This window comes from Mus caroli, chromosome 3, assembly GCF_900094665.2.
Source record: "Mus caroli chromosome 3, CAROLI_EIJ_v1.1, whole genome shotgun sequence".
In the NCBI taxonomy this organism is placed as follows: Eukaryota; Metazoa; Chordata; class Mammalia; order Rodentia; family Muridae; genus Mus; species Mus caroli.
This window is the reverse complement of record NC_034572.1, coordinates 9,674,121-9,692,551: the sequence shown is the minus strand read 5'-3', so window position 1 is coordinate 9,692,551 and position 18,431 is coordinate 9,674,121. Positions and strand designations below refer to the sequence as shown.

General features: G+C 35.1%; 1 protein-coding gene across 7 annotated transcripts in view; it reads right to left on the bottom strand.

Moving 5' to 3' along the window:
- Positions 1–18,431, bottom strand: part of Ralyl (RALY RNA binding protein like) — a 677,233-nt gene that overhangs the window by 42,664 nt on the left and 616,138 nt on the right. For all 7 annotated transcript variants that reach the window (XM_029475035.1, XM_021157482.2, XM_021157480.2 and 4 more), the window contains one exon: positions 8,807–8,920. In XM_029475035.1, coding sequence (XP_029330895.1) covers positions 8,807–8,920 — 114 coding nt within the window. The remainder of the gene's footprint in view (positions 1–8,806; positions 8,921–18,431) is intronic.

Below are 18,431 nucleotides of genomic sequence, written 5' to 3'. Positions count from 1 at the left end.
CCTGCCTCTGCCTCCCAAGTGCTGGGATTAAAGGCGTGCGCCACCACCGCCCAGCTGATTGGTATTTCTAATCAGGAGGAAAAATTAGGACTTCAAATGACATGAAAAGAAGTCACTTGATGTTAAATTTCTGTCCTCATATTAAAATTTTTTTCAGCATGCCTAATTTTATTTCAAAAGCTATATATGATCCAGGAAACAAGTTACAATTGTTGGGATTTGTCATCAAAGCATTTTTATTAAATTGTATTTTCTTCACAGTTATTATCAATATGACTGAAAATTGATTGAGGTGGGAATTAAGCTTTTTACATGCTGACTTAATTGTTAGATAATTACCAGCTGAACTGTACTTAGACAAAAGAAAAGATTGTTAATACAAAAACACTCCCATTTTTTTTAATTGCAAGACAGTATTCTGCAATCAATCTTTTGCGTGCTAAGTTGAAGTTTATTTTTTAAATACTCTATTTTAAATAGTTATGAGTTTTAATTCAATGATTTAAAAATGCTGCTGCTAAATATTCAATTAATTATGGATGCTATTAGTAGCAAACATAAACTTTAGGAAAGTTACATATGAGAAATATATTTTAACTAAAATTTCAGTTACATAAATGAATTTTTAGAGAATAACCCCAAGTTGTTCACAAAGAATCACTAAAACTTTAATGTGACTCGTTTGAAAATTAACAGAATGTTATGCTTACTTAACATTATAATGTTGAAGGAGGTATTGTTTCTCTCATTTGGTAAATTTTATGAGGAATTTTCCAAATGTCTCACAACCAGACAGATTCAATCTCTATGGGGTATACACCTAACTTTGTCTCACTCTTGTCTGTGGTCTTCTGTTTCAATATTGTGAATTCACTTGGCACATGAAAGATGAGCCAAAGAGGAAAGAACCCAGGAAGTGATGTTTCTTAAAGAGTGAATTGTGGTGATGGTTGCACCACTCAGTAAAACTGTCACATCACTGGATGATAGCCTTGGAGGGAAGCATATGTGAAATGCACTTCAACAAGGCACTAAGGCACTGTGAACACGGGAGACAGGATCAACACTGGGCATTGGCAGTGGTCTTGGGGAAATCAGAGCTGTGAGGTGGGGGAAGCTAACAAAGGTCAGATTAGGAAACAGCAGCTATTGGAATAATAGAAGCTAATGCTCAAGTTTGTGAATGGAACGGACAAGAGTTACAGAGTGGTAATGGGACAGAGATAGGACACAGAAGAAAATGAGATCTAAACTGAAGCAAAGACATAATAGTTCTCACCAAAAAAGTATTTGTGTTCCTCTGTGTTTACCAAACTTCTTGCTGACCCCAGGCACAGACTCCCTCTCAGAACCTTCACTTTGAAAATGTTTGCTTCTTCTTCTTCCCTTGTCTGTTTGAGATATGTGTATTGTCCACTGATGAATGTTCTCGATATCTAGGTCCCGACCCTCCAACAGGTCATCATTGTATGGATGGATAGACTCCATTTCTCAGTACATTTGGAGAGAAGAGCTCTACTTTTCTAAAGACAACTATCAACTACAATTAGCTTAACCACATTGGCCAGGATCTGGCAACACCTTCCAGAACATCTCAAGCAGTTTGTGTAACATTCGTACATTTTCCACCCTGATCCTTAATCAGTTGAGTTCTGTGCCCAGCTCAGATTGAAATAGTCTTGAAAGGAGTCTTCCTAATGCCTTGTGGTCAGTGTATAGGTGCTTTTACTGTATATCTGAGGTTAATGTAGAAGATTCATGGCAGCTTTCCTTAAAGTGAGTTTCTTTATGGACATGCAGGGTTTGCAGTCCGATAATAATTACTGTTGTGAAGTGTCGTTCCTGTTTGCCCACTATTTCCAGTTTTTAAAGGCTTTTGCTCCCCTAACTGATTATTTCAAATGTGGCACCTTCTGCTTCTAATTACACTTCCTTTTAATCCTTCATGAATTACCTGTTGACACAATTCTCAATGTCTCATAGACATTTATTGGTTAAATAATTTCTACTCACTCTCCATCTTTCTAGGAAGTAGCATTGCAAGCTACATTTGGTCAGTTTAGTTTTCAATTTTTACTTTAAACTTCTAAATGTTTTGCACACCTAAGCTGCGAGTATACACTAAATACTATCTTCCTAAACTTACTTTAAAAAGACTATTTTTTTTACTTATAATTTATTTATAATTAAAAATGCCTTATGCTTTCAGTAAGCTAGTTTCAAGGGACCACTCTAAGGACTTATACAAATGTATTCCTTTCCCACACAGATGTGCAAATTTATCTCTACCATGTGTTATTTTCTCAACTTTTTTGACTTTGTCTCCTCTTTTGAGATTTGATGTGATCAGTCTGGCTGATTTCTGTGGCTTGTGTTCTTGGTCTGGCTCATGCGTCTGATCTGGCTTGTGTTTCTGCAAAGCTCATGACCAGCTTATCTCTTAGGATCTCCTCTACAACCATCTCAACGATTCCTTTTGCCCAGTTCATCACCAGGTTCCTGCTTGGGGAAAGCTGTACTTTCCCCTTTTCTCTCTTCTGTCTTTGTGCTGAAGTGCATTTTCCCAGTACTGCATGGGGAAACATTATAGCAAGGCAAATATGCACATACAAGCTGACAGAGGTACCTACCTTGCTTTCCTGTGCAAGATACTGAAATCCAGCTTCAGAATAAATAGGCATGGCAAGAGAAAAGGAGGAAAGGAAGAAAGGAAGGAAGGAAGGAAGGAAGGAAGGAAGGAAGGAAAAAGGAAAGAAAAAGAAAGAAAGAAAGAAAGAAAAGAAAGGAAAAAAGAAAAGAAAAAGAAAAAGAAAAGAAAAAGAAAAAGCTAAAACCTAAAACACCTACCCAATCAGAATCTTACAACCATCTCTAAGAGATCTTTTTACCGTATCCATTCCTATACTTAATTTTTTTGCTCCTGAGGACACTTAGTTCCTCTTGCTTCAGGTGGAGCCTTAATGACTTCTTTTGTGCTGGGCATTTGTAACTTGCTGAATGTTCCTATACTTCATTAAAGGTTCATATTATATCAGATTTCAATGTGTATTGTAACATTGTAACATGTAATTTGGAGCTAAGTCTTTTGGTATCTTGCATATCTGGAATACCTTTTATTCATCTTTATTCTTAGTAGATTGGATATTAGAAATAAGTATTAAGTTGTAAGGTCTTTCACCAATACATACAGGATATATCTCTTGTCTCTGTTTCTATGTCTATCTCTGTCTCTCCATGTATCTCTGACTTTGTTTCTGACTCTCTGTCTCTCTCTGTCTCTCTCTGTCTCTTCACTCTGTCTATGACTCTCTCTCTCTTGCTCTCTTACTCTCTCTCTCTTTCTCTCTCTCTCTCTCTGCGTGTTCTTTCAGTTTTCAGGGTAGCTGGTGAGCGGTCATATGCTCTGGCTTTTTCTCCCTTTCCTCTGTCCTTTCCTCATTGTTTCAAGATACTTTCTGTTGCAGGTTCTAGAACTGAGAGGGACTAGACAGGCTGACTCCATGGCAGGCTTGAAATTTGCAGCTAAAGAGACTAGGCCTAACTTTGTGTTGCCAAGCACTACACAAGTCAAGGCATGTCAGTTAAAAAAAATCCAGGCTTCAGGCAGCTAGTCAAAAACTAGAAACTGCCCAGCCACCTAGCCTAAAGCAAGGACAATGTGTCAGCAAGTTTCCAGACCTCCCCAGTAACAAGTTCTGCCCCCATGCCCAGGTAGTGGAATGCCTCTAGAGATGGAGTAAGAGAGAGGCCATCTACCCCAGAATCCCCTAGTGTGCTTTAAATCTATTCTGTACGCTCATTTGGTTGTCTCTCTGCTTGGTAATGGGGAGACCCCAGCATGCTGGATTTCTGCAGAATAAAACACTCTTTATGTTTACATACTATTTGAGTCTGAGGTAACACTCCTGAGGGAGTCATGGACCTTTACAGTATAACACAATAGCATGGTTTTATTTGCATGTATTTTCCTGTATTTCTTTAAGTACTCCATAGATGTTCAATCTGGTTAACCATGTCCTGCAGTTTCACTTTCTTCTTAAAATATAAGAATAGTTTTTGAATGGTCTTTCCTCTTCTTTTGTTCAGAACCCTCTTCTATTTATTCTATATTTTTATGTTCTTTTCATTTTCATGCCCAACTCTAATACAGAGTTTCTCCCTAGTTTCTTCTTCTTGCTCTCCAATTTATTTATTTATGCTAGCTTATATTAATTTCTATAAACTTTTATGTACCCTTTTGAATGCTGAGTTTAGTAGTTTTGTTGTTATTTTATCAATACAGTACTACTATCTCTCTGAGGATATGAATCAGTTTTTCTTGTTATTTTGTTTTAAAGTTTTTGATCTGTGCAATTTGTTTTTAATGAGTACTTTGGTCTTTTCTTTTGGTGTTTGCTTTTCAAATTCTATTCTACCTGGCAATTGTTTTGGATAGTATTAGAGAGCTATTAACATAATCATAGCTGCTATGGACGCACAGAGGGGCTTTGTTTCTGCAGGGCTGTCTACCTGACTTCAGACAAGGTGCCATGGCAGTGTTTCTTCTTGAGTGTCTCTGGTTCCCAAATGAATCTCCTAGGATCCTATGCATGTCTAATAAAAATGTGTAACCTTTCATTTTTCTTATTTTCTCAAGTTTGCTTATTATATATCCAGTCTGATACCTGATTATTTTAGCTCTTCTCTAGAAATTTGTAGTCCTCTGTCAAATTATATCCAAGACAACTGAGAATGAGAAATTTGAAATTTTTTCTTTTTCCCCAGATCTTCATGCATTCATATCTATTTCTGGGATACTTAACTTAGAGCCATGATTATGGAAATTCTGATATTAAAACTGGAGTTGGACTATTAGACGGTAGTAAGTTATACATAAACCTCCTCTGTAATCTGATTTGTGAAATTTTATTCTATTTTCATTATGGCAGTGGAACTTCACTTCAAAGCATTATCGTTACTATCAAGCAGTAAAAGAAAGAAGCCAAGTTCAAACCACTGAATCTAACTGGAAGTATCACCAGCCTGCAAACTGCCAGTGAGAACAGAATAGGAATCAGTGGTCACAGCAGAGGCTGGAGAATGAAGATCTGCTCAGAATCCTTGCTTTGCATTCTACAAACTTTTTGACTAGCTGTAGATGAGCAGAGATGAGAGACATTAATAGTCCAGGATACATAATAAACTTACAAGACAATCAAATAAGTGACTTGTTGATATTACTCTAGGAAGAGAATTTAGAGGTGATTTAATCAAGACTTTAATTCAGTTTAGATGAACTCATATATTAACCACGTGTTCAAATGCTTTAGAAATGTAGGAGTATTAGAAATCGTAAATATTTAGTTGACTGTTATATATACATGGAGTTAGATAACATGGAAAGAATGGCTAACTCAGGTAAAGCTGAATCCATCTGGACTCCTGTAGAGCAGCCTACCAAAGGGTGGTTACGGGAAAATGTACTAGTCACCAAGCAGATAAAAACAACTGTGTGAGTTGCAGCAACGATGGTATTAACTGTAAAGTTTTTCTAGGTCTAGAGGTTTTAACCTTGAATACCAGAGTTGAAAATTTCCATTATCCCCTAAGAAGTCCTGTACATTAACTTGACATTAACTTACAATATGACCATTTTTGAACATTGCGTGTCTATAATTTTTTGCTGTATGAAAACATAGGGGAAGGATACATTTACCCACTAAGACAAAAGTTTATGATCCTTCAGTCTAACTCTCAGCTTAACACTGTAACCACCCAGGCAAAGCTACTGCTCAAGCATTAGGCATGCTTTTCAGAATAAATCTAGATGGAATAATTTCCACGGTATTTTTGCATCAGTCTGTGATTAATTTTAATGTGAATGATTTCTGCCCATTGTGTGCTGCATGATCTTTCATTTCTTATTATAGTTACCCTTCCTGGTTATATGATATCATGATGTAAGACAGCCATATAGCCATATAAATTGTGTGTGTGTGTGTGTGTGTGTGTGTGTGTGCATAGAATAATTTACATTTTGTTCCTTCTAAAGAATCATCTAAGAATGAAATCCAGTTATAGGTTAAACATATAAAGTGCTAATTGCTGTTTTCCATAATCCATGTTCATCGCATCTTTTTAAAGTTGTTTTATTCAGTAGAAAAAAACAATATATGCATGGTGGAATCCTAACTTTAAGTGTTTGGGTATGCATTTCAGGGCATTGTTTATGCGTATAATTTAAAAGACCTCAAGCCTTACTACATATATGGTCTTAGTAAATGACATAACAATGTGCAAAGTAGCTAAAGAAAATGTGCCCTTATACATAGAAAGATTATAATGTCAAAACGAAGATACACATAGTTATCTCTTACAGGCAACTTATGGTGTACACAGTTCATTGTAATATGACTGTGTTTTAGAGTGATTTTGTCTGAAAGTTTGAGAATTTGCTTTGAAGTCAGTGGCGAAACAAACCTCATGTAGCTCCCTCAGAACTTCCCCATTTGGGGCTCAGGGCACACTCCACATTCTGTGGCAGTTTCTTTCTAGTCATCTGTTTCCTTGCTTCTACTCTATTTATGCTGGAAACATTCCTTATTACATAGCTAATACCAAGTAGGGTATGTTATATATAAAGAGCAATGATGAAGAATAAGTGCTAGCTACCCAGTAATTAGCTTTCAACTAATTAAGCGTTAAAATTGGTGCCCCTGGATTTAATAAGGAGGCTTTGAGTACCTTTTAATGAATTTTAATGCATTTTGCTCTTCTCTCCACAACACAATGTTAAGTCTTTCCATATAACTCTGATTTCTTTCCACTGAGAAAATACAGGAAGTGAAGAAGAGGATTGTGTGATCTCCAAAAATATAGATGCTATTCAGAAGACAATTACAAGGACAAAGAAGATACAAATTAAATACCTTCATTTTCTTCATAGCATGTAAAAGGAAGAGAGAGACGCCAATAGCAAGGACAAGACTTGACATTTATGAAAGAAACAGTCTCATGACTGGAAAAAGTTTAAAGATGAGCAAAGGCAAGATGACAGCTTTTATAAAAGGAAAATCAGGGCTTGAATTAGACAGCTAGCGTTTATAGATGATCTTCCAGCACGATCTGTGGCAGGTCTGATCCATTGCAGGAAACCGGAAGGTATAATATGCTGCAATAAGGATCACATTTTTCTCTTTGAGGTGATTTATATTTAAATGAGTTCTCTGTAATCCTTTAAACTGAAGTGCAAATTGGTTATCAAAGTCTTTTGCTGTAAGGGTTGTTTTACATAATAATGAATTCTACAGAAGTTCCTCAAAGGGAAATATTGACTTAGGCGACATCACAGGATACTTCAGTTACAGCTACACTTTAGATTATCACTGCAGACAATGCATCAAAACTTTTTGCAACTCTAAATATCTTTACTGAAAAGTGTAGGCAACCATAACTTTTCTCAGTATAAAATATGTGCTATAGAAAATTTCAATGAGAGTTTTTCGATTTAATCTATCATGACTCTTTCATATTAACATGCCAGGGAGGGTTACTGACTCCTCTTATTTTTAATGAGATATTTTAAAACATAGGTTGAATTACCTGATGTGATTTAGACTAGAAATGTTCCATAGCTTGACCAGGAAGTAGGTTCCAGTTATAGGCAAGAGTCAAAAGGTAGGCAGGCTCCTACTTGAATTACTTAGGTCAAGAACCACAGGTTCTAGCCAGGAGCTTTATGTTCCAAACAAGAGCCTCAGCCACAATTTTAGTCCCCAAATGTTCTCATTAGCTAAAAGTAGCCTAGTAGTCCCACTTCAGGGCAGCCAGGAATGCACCTGTGAGGGAAATCTGACACCTGGTCATAAGACCCAGGTAAGTCACAAATTGATTTATGCTGGTGAATCTTTGTTTGCATTCTGTGAATGGAGCTTAGATTTAATAATAATAATAATAAAAACATTTCAAAATTGTATTGTTCACTTATTTGATTTTTAAGAAGTGGAATTCCTAGGAAGTTACGTCCTATGTGAATCTTAGTAACACACACACACAGAAACACACAGACACACACAGACACACACACAGACACACACACATACCCCCCCCCCCACACACACACGTAGAGTTATTAACATAATTCTTGGAGCAAGGCAAGGCTTGAGAGAAACACATACAAGACTTGAAAATCACAAGTCTCAAAATGTGGAACAGCTCTGAGTTCATCCCAAACCTCATTTTTATGATCTTAATACAATGTACCAAAACGTGTAAAAACTGTGTTAGACTGCGGCTGGGAGCTATGCTCAGAATTCAAAAAGAGTCATCTGACTGGGAAAGGAATAATCACGAATTTGACCTGTGTTTGTCAGGGACATACTGCTGGCTTCCAGGTCTCAGAAATCAGGTAAGAATGTTTCACAGGGAGAAATTTGGCTTTGTAATAATGGTCTTTGTAATTTTTTTGTACTATGTTGTGCTTAAATTTAATGAAATGTGAATAATATATTCTCCTGACAACTCTATCCACTACTCACCTTTATTTTTTTTACAAATTACTTAATATTGAGATAGAAAATATCAATTGTGATTCAAATATTATTGATTGTTCCATTAAAATGCTATCCTTTCATAAGTTCCATCTTAGAAATATTGGTTAATGTGTTCCAAAGTTAGTCAACTCTATCAGTGTACTTCTTGGCTTACAAGACTTGTTGGTTGCTTTGTGTTACCTTGGTGACTCAGCTGGTGTCTCTCTGGCCTATGTTCTATAATTGATGGTGCTGGGTTAATTTCTATCTGTGGCCAAAGATTTCTCACCACTCACCTGCTTCTGCCTTTTGCTGCTTCTCAATCTTCTCCAGGCGCCCCAGCAAGGAGTCAATTTTAGTTTTGATCTGGGTTAATTCTTTCTTGATTGTCTGTAATTCATCTGATTTCACTGGAAGGGGAAAGTGGAAAGAAAACAAGGCATCAAATGGACCACTTAGAATACAATTCAAGACACAGTGCTTCTCAAGATTGCCTTAGAGGATTTCCAGTGAATCATCAGCTTCCTGTCACACTCATCCTGAAATAGTACATGGATTTCTAATTAGAAATAAGGATTCACAGGGACGTGAGACTCTGATACTCAATGTTCTAACTGAAGGTGACAAGAAAGGATGAAGAATCTGAAAACATTTCAACAGGATAGTGCAGGGTCTTCACTTCCTCAGGTAAGTGAGAGAATACGCCTTCATAAAACTCCAACTTAAAACTGACTTGGCTTAAGGATTAGTGATATCTGTGTTTCTACTACTTTGAATTACCATGTCGTGAAATACATATTTTGTATGCCTTGATATTGAGAAGTGCACTTCTCCATTGTCAAGCACTAATGGCTAGACATCAGTGATATTTTTAAGACAGATATTTTAGTTATAGCTGAAATAAAAATATCATACTTGTCATTGATAGAGTATGATATTTCCTGAGTCCTTTCTAAAAATAAAGTGACAGATTGAACATAACCTATTCTTAAGCCATGGAGCTGTGGAAGGGAAACACACAGATCATCCTTCTGACGATTTTTACCTGAATTTAATTTGTGGTTTATTTATCTATATATCGTGAGATAAGGTATTATTGTGTTCTCAAGCTGTCCTTGAATGCACCATCCTTCAGCTTCAGTTTCTGGAGTGCAGGAATTACAGACATATGACACCTTATACCATTTTACTGATATATATATATATATATATATATATATATATATATATATATATATATCCAGCAATTTGTTCCAGTTCTAGCTTTTTAGAATTTTATCTGATTTTTAAAGAAAAGATAGGGCCTGTTATGAATGGCAAATTTTCCTTTTTAAAGAAGCATTTCAAAATACAACAAACGTGTTGGAATTTAACTCAGTGGTTGAATGTTGCAAGCAAATGGCTCCAGGTTTGGTTCACATCAATAGAAAAAATCAGATAAGAAAGACAATATATCTTAATAGCTTGTTGTCATTTAAATTAACTATTTATTTTTAAGGGGCTTAAGAAAACTTCCTGATATATCCACAAAGGATGCTCCATCCTACCACAAAGGTACTTGCTCAACTACGTTCATATAAACTTTGTTCATCATAGCCAGAGACTGTAGACAAGTTAGATGTTCCTAAAACAAAGAATGGATTTAAAAATGTGGTACATATTGGAGTGTTACTCAGATGTTAAAAAAATCACCATGAAATTTGGAGAAAAATGGATGTAAGGAGGAAAAAAAAATCATCATGACTGAGGCAACTCAGCCCCAGAAAGATAAACATTGTATGTACTCACTTATAAATGAACATTAGTTGTAAAGTAATGGATAGTCACTTTACAGTTCATAGACCCAGGGAGGCTAAGTAACAAGGAAGGAAGGAGGGCTCAAGGTTGTAAGAACAGCATGAGCGAGTTTGTGTATCTGTGTGTGTGTCTGTTTGTGTGCGTGTGCTTGCATAATCAAGAGCTCACAGAGGCTGTATACTTGCCTGCATTAAGCCTACATAAGACTGGGCCTGTCAACAGTCAATCAGGTATTGGGAAGGACTCACTGGATCCTACTCCTGCTTGTTGGATTATGGGCTACCAGAATTGGCAGTCATTGTCCTCAGTTCTGTAGCCATTGGTGATTTTTCCAACAATAAGCTCACGTTACACAGTTCTCCCTAGTTGTATATAATGACTTGTAGAACAAAGCCAAAGGACATGACTGTGGAATGTGTCAAAACAAAGGGTGGAGCTTAATGGGTATGAGAAAAACGGGAGAGAGGATGGAGAGTGACCAGAATGCACATTATGGTTAAAGAACAATTTTAATAATAGAAGTTAGATAAAAGTTGAGGATATATAATATAACTTATTTTGACAAATTCAATACACTGTCCATATTTTACTTATCTAAAACAGCACATGGTTTTGTTAGAGGCCCACAACAGAGATCCTAAAGTCCAATAGACTAAATAGTTCTGAGCTTCATTAGGAAGGCTTTGAGTACTACCCCAGCTTTAATACAGACCTGTGCTGCCTACCTGGGATATTCACATCTTTTTATCATTTTTACATCAATTTTATATTTACCCTAGCTTAGATATTCTGAAGAAATTCTGAATACATTAGTGCTATGTTTTAATTTTATATATTTGTCAATTCTAATATATAAAGTATTATACAATACATAATACTCAAAAGATAGAAAATGATTTTCCCAGTCCAAAATATACTTAATCCTTATTAAATCAGAATTTTAAAGTGAAAAATTTCTCTAGTGCAAAGTACTTTGTAAGATTAAAAACTGCAAGAAACAAGAGTCTCCTGCAAGTCCATGATAGAACTGCCAAACTACAAGAATGCACTTTCAACAGTGACTCCCTCTGGATGTCAGTTATTTCAGACATCAAATTACCATTGTTAAAGTGCAGCTAAATTTGAAATACATCATCTGTCACTATGAGAAATTGATTCTACATTGAAGAATGATACTCATTTTCTTTGGTGTAGGCTTATCATGTAGTTTTACTTAAATCAATCAAATTTAATAGAAAATATTTTATCTGATAAAAGGTTGCAATGATAAAAATGGTGTTGCTAGAAACTAATGTATTCCTGAGGAAATAAGTTAATCCTTAGCTCTAACTGATTAATTGCAGTTTATCATACAGGGACTATAAATTGATAAGTCACTAACATCTCACATTAAACCTGCATTAGAATGCACTAGACATTGGGGTTTACATGGTAGGAACCTGTAAGTGTCCAGGGAGCCAAGGTTTGAGGTATAGAATTACCACCAGTATTTTATAAGAATAGAGAAGGACTATATTAACATTTCAGTCTACTTAACATCTTTGAAATATATAAGGGTACACATTACATTACAAGGAATATTCCATCAGTTCTTCCAGGGCCCAACCATGAAATAATGAGCTGAGTCTCTAACCTTATACAGAGAGACTGCCTGCCTCCTGGCATGTAAGCATCAAGTACTGACAAGGGTCCTAAGAGCAGTCTGGGTTAGCAGTGCTGTCTCCCACAGATATGGAAACCAATTCCTCATCTCAGTGCTGTATGTGGAAGGAGGTCTACCCATGCCTAGGGAGTTAGCTGAAGTCTGTTGTCTCCTTTTCTCTGTCAGAGTCCATATCTTCATCCAGATTGTTCTGGTCTTGTGCTCTCATGACACTTTCTTAGAGAGAAGTTCTCAGAGGGGCACCTCTGTCCCTCTAGTACTCTAACTTCTCTCCCTCTTTACTTTTTACCCCCTTTCTTTTTGCTAACATTTGCTCTGTAAGATAATACCCTGTGAGATGTTAGTTAACTCATTGAGACAGGCACTCCTTTGCTAGTCTGTATTTCTAGACTTAGAATTTTAGAAGTCTGCAAAGGTGCTATTATGTTTTTCCAAAAACTACATGTTAAATAGGAATTAAACACAGCTGTGCATTTAACATATCTGCATACACTTTCATTCTCTTTTGGCCTGTAATTTCCACTCACCTACTCACTTTCAGACAGTTCCTGAGGGGCTATTGATAAGGCATCAGCCTTATACATAACTGAAAATTTCCAGAATCTCTTCTCTTTATATAGCAAGACAGATAAGAAACACATTTATGAAAAGTGTTATTATATAATTCCAAATGTCCTTCATGAGATTTGAGTTTTGAATGCTTGTGACACAACTGGTCGCACTTTTTCAGCAGGCTTTATAACCTTTAGGGAATAAGATCTGCAACCCTATAGGTGGAACAACAATATGAACTAACCAGTACCCCAGAGCTCGTGTCTCTAGCTGCATATGTATCAGAAGATGGCCTAGTCGGCCATCAGTNGAAAGAGANGNCCANTGGTNTTGCAAACTTTATATNCCNCAGTACAGGGGAATNCCAGGGCCAAGAAGTGGGAGTGGGTGGGGGGAGGGCATGAGGGTCTTTTGGGATAGCATTGGAAATGTAAATGAAGAAAATACCTAATAAAAAAGTAAATAAAAAAGTGTAAAAAAAAAAAAAAAGGTATGACTGGAAGAAGTCAGTCCCTGGGGATGGCTCTCACAGGTATGTTTGTCTTGTCTACTTCCTGTCTTACCCTCTTGGTTCTCTAGAGTATGAAAAGTTATAGGCTTACCTACCATAACGTTATGTTCAATACATTGGACCAAACATGAAGAACCCTCTGAAATCCTGACTTTCAACCTCCCCGGACTTAAGTTGTCTTAAGAATATAATCACAGTACAGGAAAGTGATTAATGTATAAACTCAACTATTTCAAATGGTATTACTCTCTAGAAATTTCTGAGTGAGTGTTCAACTCTTTGCTCCATGTCTTCTCTATGCCCACCTGTCATTAACAGAACAGCTTCCTGTTAAAAAAAGAAAGCTTGTTATCTGTCTTATCTTTCTGCCTTGGTGAACTGATCTGGAACTGCTAGGTGAATTTTCTCTACCTTTATAATTTTCATCCTCTTCCTTAGAGGAAATAGGCACAAGCTTCTTAGTACCATGCTCAAGCATCAATAGGCCCCGTAAGTGGTGGAAGGACTTATTCTGATTCATGCTATTGTTGTAATGTATTATTGTGCAAACATGTTTCTCTAATCAAAGTTTTTCTGCCCCCCCCCCCAATGTGTCTTTGAAAATCTATCCAAAATTTTAAGGGTGTAGAGTTGTTTGCATATGAATTCCTCTTTTACAAATCCACTGACGAGTGAATGTCTCACCTGTAATCTCTGTAATGGTGCCCATTACGTTACATTTACTGCTACACATTCAGTGATTATTGACTTTTGTTTTGCACGTCTGTATCCCACAGTAAATGATAAGTATCTTGAGTGAATAGCTCCTGATTAATCACTTGGGATATTCAACACCCCATTCTGTGTGTTTTGATAGTCTCCCTCAGCCTTTTACTGATTAGTGAATTCCTGCTCTGAGGTTTAGGGATTGAATCAGCCATTGTTTATTTGAAAATGTTTGTAATGACTTAAAAAGAGATGTTAAATCAAGTAAATTGCCAAAGAAAAATTTGTATCTTGCCATCATAAATGGAATTCTGAAATGTATAGGTAGAATTTGGGGCATCTGTGGGACACAGGGTCAATTTACAATTGTTCACTTGCTTAGGTTCTAGAACTAAACTCCTTCTGTGGAAAGAGAGCCTCCAATTCTTTCTTTTCTATTATCAGATTAACAATAGAACTTTGTCTTATTGTCTAGAAACAACAAATACTAGAAAATATTCAGTATGCATATATGTAGATATGGTGATTTCATGCTAGCTTCAACTGGGATAGCACATGTTATCCTAACTTTTATGTATGTGACAGGCAAAAATAATCATAAAACAAAAATCTTAGGAGCTGACAAAGAGGGAATGAGTAAGCAGCCAAGTTGGTAAAAATGGAAGTATATATAACTATAGCCATGTCTTGTCAAAATGTTATGATGAAAGAAAATGACAGAAAAGCACGGTTTTGGCCACTAACCATTTTAACTGTTCCATAATTCCTTTAATTAATAATCCTCATATGTGAAGATACATTGGATAGAATAGAACATCCTTTTTAATAACGTATGAAACAGTGACAGTAGGTCCAGAATCAGAAGCCTGATGAGTGAAAACAGCTTGTAAGATACATTAGCTTTTGTGGAAGGAAGAAAGATGCTTGAGACAGTAGAAGTCAGTTTCTAGCATACAGACAAATTGATATGGTTTTCCTCAAGTATCAAAGTAGAATTTTGTTAAAAAGTAAATCCATATCAAATCATTGCAAATTGGTTTTCTTTAGAGTGCATTTATTTTGTGATAAATATTATTGCATTTTATATAGTCAAAAAGTAATGACTGGTTCTCTTTTTGTATCATGAGATATGATATTGATATATACAGGAAATTAGGCATGCAGACCGACACCATCTCCCTATGTGTACAATTTTGAATTAAATGAAAATAGTTCAATTTATTTTAGGCATCTCTGGATTCAGTCTATCCAGAGACAAATAAAGAATCTGGAGATAAATTTTTAGATCAATGATTCATAATAGAGAGCACCTTTACTCAAGAGTAGACATGCTACACTAAAAAAGACAGTTTGTAAATTAAAACTGGAGGGTGGTATCTAATGAGCATTTGATCTGTTGACTATTCTACAATCCACAATCCATTGCACCATCATGCAAAGAATTATCTGACAAAATATACTATTTATTAATAATATTACTATTATAATTCTAGGCATTTGAAACTCTGTGTTTCATGGTTATTTAGAATGTATATTTATATTCCATGTTTAATATTCCTAATACTACAAATCTAAGTCCTGTTCTTTTTGATATAACATAATTGCATCATTTCTCTTTTCCCCTTCTTCATTCCAAACCTAATTTACCAATCTTGTAAAGAGTTCTTGTAAAGAAATAAGTCAAACTTCAAAGAATTTTGCTAAAATAAGTTGGAACAGTTCTTATGCTTTCCAAATAATTTCTTAAGTGGGAAAATTAAATATATTTGCATGTTTATTCATAAACTTTATGCCTTTATATATAAATACTCATTCTTTCTATGTTTCTATAGTGAGAGGAATAAGATGGAAAATGAAGTCATTCCATTCAATAACTCTCCATTAGTTATCTGCTCTGTGCCTCCATTCAGATGGAGAGATTCCTTATAACATACTTATAAGCAATTATATTTACACCTTATAATACATGACAGAAATGTATTATTAAAATACTTGGTGACACATGTATTGTTAAGATTACTTTGTAAATTATAACTAAATGAAAGAAGTAATGTCTTTTAGGATTACATAGCACAGAAGCTATGAAGTCAAGTTTAAGAAGATGACAAAGACTGTCTGAGTTTCTCTTTACCCCTAAGCCAAGAATTACTTATAGTGAGCTGCCTTCCTGGCCTCATGGAATTTACAGTTGGTGGGAAAAGTATGTAAACAACTTACCATAAGGTATAAGAACATAAATATATATGATAAATAGAAATAAGTTGAGTCCCTATTACTTGATATTGATAATTCCTCCCAATATAGTGTGCCTATCAATACTGACTGTCTTTATTAATGGGCCATGTTTACTTATTTCTTGTTATATGAATTCCTCAGTGTTCTATTTCAGGTGTGGGAAATGGGACTTATCATGTGATATGTGCTAATTAGTTAGACTATGTCAAATATGGGGTAAAATAAAAATAAATTATTTTTATTGAGTTTGATTATTGATTTTCAAATTAGCCAAAAAATACTAGACCTCTGAGCTAAGATTAGAAATCTCTTGTATATTTCAGCAGAAAATATGCATCTCATTAAAAAATAGGCAAATGTCTTTGGGTCTTGAAAGTGCATAAAGGTCTGATTTCTTTTAAACTTTTAAGAAAGGACAGGGATTTCCTTCATTTCTCTGATTGAAAAATATAGTCAGTAACTAACATTAGAGCTACAGCATTGCCAAAGCTACCTCTAACTTCCTGTAGATGCTTTATGGCTTTTACAATAATCTGTCACTTATTTTATATTGGTGTTCCATTAAGGCTATCAACTATAGTTTTCTATCCTGGTAGACATTGTAATTTAAATTAATTGAATATGTTGACTAGTTGGTTCTTTTCTTGAGAAGAGATTTCTTATGCTATCATATTTATAAGGGGATTATCTTTAATCACAAAACTTTATGCTATGCTTTTGATTGATGGCTAGGCAGGTTGGTCACAGTTTTAGTTTTAGCAATTTAAAAAGAAACTAAAATATACATAAAAGTCTAATTTCATTAAACTCTTCGAATTTTTTAAACTTTAATTTTTTTAGCCAATACACAGAAAATGATATAATTAACAATATAGAATAATATGATTTAAGAGATGTATGCATTTTGTAAAGTCATTGAAGATAAACATAAACACACACACACACACACATATCACATAGCATTTCATATACTGCACAGACAAAATATACGTTTCATATACAGGACTATATATTGTATATCTATTTGTATGTACATAAGCAATCTCTGTATTCACTCTATTGTGTAAGCAAACATTATAAAGACATATTTACTATTGAGCTTAAATGATATTTAAATATGAAAAGGTGCCAATCCATTAAATAATGCAAAATGCCTATTAAAATGACAAATATAAACAGTTAAGTAAATAACTACTCAGGTTATATCAATATTAACACCAGAATTTTTCACTTCACTCAGAATTTTAATTAGTAATTTAAGTATGTAAAACTTGAATATTCCTAGAAAACAGACTTAATTTTATATGAAAATGAATAGAGATGGAAATAAACACACTGAATAATATAAACAAGGCCAAAAAAACCTTGTATTTGTCCTTTCATTTGGTGTAATATTTCAATCACCAGATATATACGTTTCATTTTGAATACTCACATAGGTAAGTTTATTACTTATGACACCAGAGACCAAAGAAATGAATGAATGAATGAATGAATGAATGAATGAATATATAAGCTCAATACCAGGAATGGGTTACTCATTCTTTGATATGGTTGGCTAGAAAGGCTCCACAGTTTCTGAAATCTTACATAATATTGGCAATGCTCTTGGTTTCCCTCTAAAAACTTGATGATGAGAGCCATACCCTTGAGACATAGGACATGTAGAAATCAAGCTTATACTAATTTGGAAACTTCATCACTACTGGCTCCTTTTCTTAGTGGTGGAAGATACTACACATTCCATTGAAGAAGAAACGCTTATGTATCAATGAACCTTATGAGCTATAATATTGACAGACCTGAATGACATGTCCACTGGTACAATATATACAAGATCATGGAAGTAAGCACCATTTTCTGATTGGATTTATGTTCCATTCCACAAGATAAAACTCAAGCCTGGTAGCAGTATTAGTTGAAGAACCTACAGACAGACAGACCACAGATTCTAGAGGAAAAACTAACACTGATTTTGTAAATGGACAAAATATTTATTATCATCTAATTATTCATCATTATAACTATAGATTATTGACCTTCTCAATCCTCACCAGTGAAAATACAATTTTTAGGAGATGGTGGTTAATCAGAGACATATAGCTGGGCAAGCTGAAGACAAAACATTTCACAGTTCTGAGTTCTACATGGTACATATATACCTTCCAAGTCCAGGTATCATGCAGAGAGCCTTTAAGAGCCAACGGATATTGAAACAGTATCTCAACTACACATATGAGCACATATGTGTATGCATGTAGAAGACTTGTACAAATCCAAGCCAGACCAAATCCTAGAGAAGATATGTGGAATGTAATCTCACCCCGTAGAAAAGAAGCTATTGGCAACTGATAGCTCCTGGGGAGAGAGAGGGAAGAAGAAGAAGAAGAAGAAGAAGAAGAAGAAGAAGAAGAAGAAGAAGAAGAAGAAGAAGAAGAAGAAGAAGAAGAAGAAGAAG